At 38.3% G+C, this 7092-nt stretch overlaps 1 protein-coding gene across 1 annotated transcript; it reads left to right on the top strand.

The window, feature by feature from the left end:
- Window positions 1-462: 462 nt before the first annotated feature.
- Window positions 463-1908, top strand: LOC130039253 (protein FAM47E-like). The gene is made up of 2 exons (XM_056131101.1): window positions 463-1114; window positions 1364-1908. Exons 1-2 carry the CDS (start codon window positions 463-465, stop codon window positions 1906-1908), a joined length of 1197 nt encoding a protein of 398 aa, XP_055987076.1.
- Window positions 1909-7092: the final 5184 nt, after the last annotated feature.

Genomic DNA, 7092 nt, shown 5'->3' with positions numbered 1-7092 from the left:
CAGGAGTAAACCCTGAGAGCTGCCAGGTGTGACCCAACTGCCTCACGGTGCTCCTTCAAGTGGCAGTTTCTTTTAAAATTACACAATCATGAGATTCTGTCATTCAACTGCTAGCTAAAGTTTACCCATGGCAAAGTTGGATATGCATAAAAAGATGAGAACACAAATATGTGTGGCAACTTTATGTAACAGTGGCCTCAAACTGGAAACAATCCAAAAACCCCGTGAAAAGGGAAAAGGAAACTGTACTGTATCTAAACCATGGAATCCTAACTAACCTACAATTAAAGGAATGAGCCCTTTAAAACCCAGAAGAACGTACATATGCAGGGGCACCTACATCAGCCCACCTTTCTTCATCAAAAGAATCTGGCTGCAGCCGCTTCTGTGGTCTCCTAGCAACCAAAAAGGCTGATATAAACAAACCACCAAGCTGCTGGTGGCCCACCGGCCTGGGGCACCATGTCGGTGGACAAGAAGTGGCTGTTTGGGCCTGGGCAGCTGGAACCTATGCCCCTGGGCATGAACTGTAACCCTTGGTACAAAGAAAGACTACCTTCCAAGTGTTTGGCGAAGCACAAGAAAGTACCACTGAAACTCCGCAGTTCCCTGAACAGTCGTCGGTGGGTATTTGTACAGGAGGGATTGGATGACTTCAGGAATGGCTGTAGACCTTGTGACAATATAATCATCCGTCACCCTAAGGATAGTTTTCTCCCCAGGATTCCTCATAAAGTTCTCAAACCTGTTCCTCCCCCAAAGAGTCCCAAAGTCTTGCCTGAAAAACCAAAGCTGCGTCTCGTGCCAAGTGGTCAATCACTTCCGAAAGTGTTAGAGGGGATAAGGACTAAAGTATGCCCCCCCAAGCATCCCTCCGAGGAAACTCTTGTGACCAAGCAGTATTTTACTATCTACCCCCAAATAGAGGAAGAAGAGGAAAGGGAAGAGATGTTATTAAAAGTGATAGAGGGGCCCTACTTGGATGAGAAACTGAAGAAGCCAACGTTGCCTTGGATGGAGCCCCTAATACAGCCAGAAAGTCGCAGGAAATCCTTTCCTAGAGGACATCCTGTTGAAATTTTTGTGACAATGCTCAAGAAGATTTCTGAAACACGTGAAATGGAGGAGGAGGAGGACGAGGAGGACGAGGAGGATGACGAGGAGGAGGAGGAGGACTATGACGAGGAGGAGGAGGAGGACTATGACGAGGAGGAGGAGGACGAGGAGGAGGAGGAGGAGGAGGAGGTGGAGGAGAGAAAGAAGAAGAAGGCCAAGAAAAAGAGTCCGAAGGTTTCGGAGATCAAAGAGCCACTAGATGTACCTAAAGTGGTTCATGACTTCTGCGCATGGGCAATTGGTTTAGGAGAAGAGAACGTAACTGAACCTTATGTCATGAAGCTCTTTGACATCAGTCGTGAGTACAAACCTATTTATCAAACCGTTCGCATAAGGACTCTAGGCAAAGTTCCTGTAGAGCTAAGGTATAACAAGGCACTAAATGAGAAGCAGGCGGCAGAATTTTCCGTAGACGAGATAAACTGGGAGAAATTACTTAAGCAGCCACCAGATCCGTATAAACCCATACCTATGAAGATTAGGTATGGAGCATGGTACCTGAAGCCCTACTTGTGGACAAAATTAGTAAACGATGAACCCCTGCTTGAACCAGCGGTCCGACGTATGCGGAACAGACGTCCTATACCAGACATTCTTGAAGACCTTTATGGAACAATTGCCTTTAAGGATTACATTTTAAGCCATGGCTTGGAAATGCCATGGATCCTTGAGAAGTTGTTTAAAACTAAGGGATGGACATATGATCAAGTCAACACTCCCATGAAGAAAGTGTTGCGAATGTATCCACTCTTAAAAGAGGACAGCCAAGAAGACCCTTCACTGCTTGTTTGAACATTTTAAACATCCAACACACTTTATGATGCAAGTCTCAAGTGGATACAAAGACTCATTTTGCAACACCTGTAAATTTAACACTCAATTCTCATAAAAATGTCTCAATAACCGTCTTCTTTGGATTCATCATTGTTTTATCAACTACAAGACAAATAGGTACCTATCTCTTTTCACATTTTTGTAGCACTGAAGATATATAATAGTTATATCAATTATTTATGGAAATAGGTAAAACTATTAAAAATAGAATAACTCAAAATTATCTAGTTATGAGTGGAATATGGGTAGAATATGAACATAATTATGTTGAAAAGGAGACATATGCTTCCACTTATATTAAGATTGTAATGAATTATGGTCATTATTTTAACCAAAAATTGAAATCTATAGTTAAAATATATTAACTGTGCTTTAATAGATAATTATCACCCCTTCTAGAACTTTATCAAGCTCACCAAAACATTGAAAACTACAGGGTGAGGCTGGCGCAATAGTGCAGCAGCTAAGCCTTGCATGCGGCTGACCTGGGTTGATCCCCATTATTTCATATGGTCCCTTGAGCACGACCAGGAGTAATTTCTGAGTTTAGAGCCAGGAGTAAACCTTAGGATCACTGGGTGTGACCCAAAAAGCAAAGAATAAAGGAAGGAAAGAAAGAAAGAAAGAAAGAGGGAAGGAAGGAAGGAAGGAAGGAAGGAAGGAAGGAAGGAAGGAAGGAAAGAAAGAAAGAAAGAAAGAAAGAAAGAAAGAAAGAAAGAAAGAAAGAAAGAAAGAAAGAAAGAAAACTACAGGCCTGTAGAGGGGGTTAAGGCACTTCCCTGGCATATGGCCAACTCCAGCTAAAACCCTGGCACTAGATATTGTTCCCTAAGCACAGAGCCAGGCATAAGCCTGAACAATACCAGGTATGGCCTGAAACACCCTTCCCACCAAATATTGAAAACTATATACCTAAATTTAAATATAAAAATATTAAATATATATTTTTCAATTTTGAGAAAGACTTTTTTATTGAATCACTGTTAAATACAGTTACAGACTTACAAACTTTCATGATTGAGTTTCAGTCATACAATGATTAAGCACCCATCCCTCCACCAGTGTCCATTCTCTAACACCAATGTTCTCAGTATCCCTCCAGCCACTCCCATCCCTTCCCATTCCCTGCCTCTGTGGCAGGCACATTCCCTCTTTCTCTACCCTTTTGGAAAATATGAAAATATGTGCATAACTATAGGAAGCTTAAACATTTACACAGGTATAGAATTATAGGAAGCTTCAAGTTCCTTCTAAATTTAATATGCAAAAATAGGCAAGATGAGCAAAGCTCCACAGTAACATCATATATGCTACCTTATTTATTCTACTGAATTGATCTTCTATTTTATTAATAGCAATTAAAAATTTATACACAAAATTTTTAAAATCAAGCATTTTCTGTACATTTACAAAATAACAGCTAAAATTGTCCAGGACAGGAAAATTTTAGTTAGAAATATTTGTAGCATAGATCTAGAGTGCACTTAGCACTGTAGCACTGTCCTGCTGTTGTTCATCGATTTGCTTGAGCGGACCCAGTAACGTCTCCATTGCAAGAATTGTTGAAACTGTTTTGGCATATCAAATACATCACGGGTAGCTTGCCAGGCTTTGCCGTGTGGGCAAGATACTCTCGGTAGCTCCCGGGCTATCAGAGAGGGGTAGAGGAATGGAACACCGGGTTGGCCCAGTCGGCCGCATCACATGCAAGGCAAATGCCCTACCCGCTGTGCTATGCTTCCATTAATGAAGGAAACTTATTAATAAATTTAATTGTAAGTATATTTTTATATTTCATTCTTATAGGAAAGTATCAATGTCTTTTTTATGTGCAAATTTTCTATTTCATTTGAAATTTGTAACACTGTCTACTTAAGTGCCGGTTCTCTTCTATGTATTCCTCTAATAGAAGACCTAGAATTTCACCCTACCCCCAAATTTCTCACCATAATCTTGAATTTATATTACCACTGCATTTTGATTTTCTAAATAATTTTCTAATTTAATTATCTCTCTTCTCCCTGAGTATATTTTTACAACTTAAAACCTGGTCACACAGCAGAGCCTGGTAAGCTACCCGTGGCATATTCAATATGCCAAAAACAGTAACAATAGTGGCTCTCATTCCCCGGACTCTGAAAGAGCCTCCATTACAGCAGCGTTGGGAAGAACAAGTAAGGAGAGGCTGCTAAAATCTCAGGACTGGGATGAATGGAGATGTTACTGGCACCTTCTTGAGCAAGGCGATGAACATGGGAACAACAGTGATACAGTGAAAATCTAGTCAAATAATATGTTTGTTAAATCTCCAAGTTCGCCTAAACATACCTATAAATATAAACAAACCTCCCCATGCCACACCCTGACACACACACATGTTTAAACAAATATTCTCCAGCATTTGAGACTCCAAACAATGTGTCACTTTATACTTACATACCTTCATAAATGATTTTTCCTATTACTAAGACTTTACTCAGGCACTGCATGTAAACAAGTAAAGTCTTGTTTCAACACACTCTACTTCAAGGTCTTATTATTTTATTATTGATCTTATTAAGATATGTTTTAACAAATAACTCTCACATTCTAATTTTCTTCTATTAAAGAATGCATGCTATATAGCCCCCTGAACATGGCCAGAAGTGATCTATGGCCAGTAGTATTAGAAGATGTTGGTTCTGCTTACAAAATTCCAATTCAAATATGGATAAATTCTGGGAATCTAATGTTTGGTATAACAACTATAGTTAACAATGCAATATTATAGACTTTTATAATGATCACAGTCACGGTCACGGTCTTCCCGTTGTTCATCGATTTGCTCGAGCGGGCCCAGTAACGTCTCCATCATGAGACTTGTTGTTACTGTGTTTGGCATTCGATTGTAAAATAAAATATTTACTGGTAAGAAAGTAAATATTTTATTTGGGGCAGGGGGTTAGAAGCATTCTTTGCTGTTTTCAGAGCTTAAATCTGGCTATTTGCTCACAGATATTACCTAGCGGGCTTGGGAACTGTATACAGTATTAGGGATCAAACTGGGGTCATTAGCATGCAAGGTAAGGACCTTACTCACCCCTAGTAATATCTCCCTGACATAGACAGAAAATCTTCAATGTTTTCACCACATACCAAAAAATTCAGTGATGCACTTGCTAATTTTATTGTGTTCATCACTTTGCAATGCATGTGTATCAAATAATCAAAATGTAAACATTAAATGTATAAAACATATGCAAATAATATCTCAAAGCTGAGAAGTCATTGTTAATTTGAAAATCCTTCAAGCCTGCTATATGGAACTTGTTTACAAAATTTTCTTGGGGGTTATCATAGTTTATCTAATAAAAGTGGATCATATTTATTTGTTTTTTTTATTAAAAAATCAGCATTATGAACTATCAAACCCTTATTAATATAGTACTGATATTTTGTGGATCTATATTCAGTACTAAATTCAATAATATTTTTATGAAAGTCTACTACATATTAAACTCTTATGGAATCACAGAAAAAAACCTAAGTTTCTTGTTAGAAGACTTAAGATCAAATAGCAGTTCAGACCAATAATACAAGAATTGGTTAAAGTCTGTGTAAACATAGACTATTATAATCTGTTTTTGAGGTTCAGTAACTCTTGAAGACTTACACAAGGAATATATAGATTCCTAAAGTTATTTAAATGTTGAAAATGTAGAGGCCAGAGAAATAGTACAGTGCTTCCCTTGCATGCAGCTGACCTGAGTTAAATCCGCAGGTATCCCATATGTTCCCCTGATCCTGCCAGGAGTGATTCCTGAGTACAGAGCCTTGAGCACTGCCTCGTGTGTTTCAAACACACACACACACATAAAAGAAAAAACAACCAAAATTGAAATGTGCTACCTATGAATGTCTCTACTAAAAATACATGAGTATGATTTCAGTGACTGTCTAGAAAAAGAAAAATTAAGATAATGTAAAAGGAAAAATTAAAAAAATACTGTACTACCTTCCACATCCATAATCAAAAGTTTAAAAATTAACTTGAGGGACTAGAGGGATAGTACAGTAGGTAAGGCGATTGGCTTGCACATGGCTGATGCAGGTTTGATTCCCAGTACCATATATGATCCTGAGTCCTACCTGGAGAGATCCCTGAATATCAAGGGAGTAATAAGACTTTGTTGTTACTGTGTCTGGCATATCGAATACGTCACAAGGAGCTTGCCAGGCTCTGCCGTGCGGGCGAGATACTCTCGGTAGCTTGCCAGGCTCTCCGAGAGGGGCGGAGGAATCGAACTCGGGTCGGCCATGTTGGCTGCGTGCAAGGCAAACGCCCTACCGGTGTGCGAAAGCAATCGGTAAGACAATGTTGGTTGAAATAATAATGAAGTAAAATTAAAACTTTAATCTTTATATAAAATGAATAGACTGCATTTTTAATAAAATTATTAGACTACTTTCCAAAGAAGAGCCTGCATTTTATTGCAAAGTTGGTCCTTGACTATGTGTATCCACTTATTATTGAATTGCTTTATAATTTTGATATTTTGTGCAGCTGGCTTTTTATACCTGTGGGTTTTACATTTAAGACTCTACCAACCATGTATGTCAGTTGACTGACTCTGCTGATGCAGAATCTTTGGATACCCTAAGACTATAAGGACTCAGAGCCCTTATAAGTATGCATTACTTTAGTATCCAAGTAAATCCTCAAATAATAATGGGGAACAACTGGTTACATTTTGGAGAAATTCAAAGTTATATGCAGAGTTTTGACTATGTTGTGGTCAGTTTCCCTATCCCCACATATTCAAGAGTCAAAATAATTTCTGAGAGTAACCCAAAAAACTGCGTGTAAAATTAGCATTATTTTAAATGTATCAAACAATTCAAGACTTAAAAATGTAATGTTATTAGTCCCATTTTTATAAGTTGAGGTCACATAGCTTAAATTAGGTGGAGTCTTTCCACAGATGACTATTTGACACAAAACCCATCTTTCATCAGTTTCTAAGTAGGCAATAAATAATTATGACATTCATTCCTTACCTATGTATCTTAAATTAAGCAGCAGTACACTGAGAACATAGATCATGGATTATCTTCAATTCTCAATGCTTCTATTATATCACAAAACTATTATTTCTAATCTCT

This window comes from Sorex fumeus, unplaced genomic scaffold (assembly GCF_029834395.1).
Source record: "Sorex fumeus unplaced genomic scaffold, SorFum_2.1 ptg000086l, whole genome shotgun sequence".
Classification (NCBI taxonomy): Eukaryota; Metazoa; Chordata; class Mammalia; order Eulipotyphla; family Soricidae; genus Sorex; species Sorex fumeus.
This window is presented reverse-complemented; position numbering and strand designations above follow the sequence as displayed.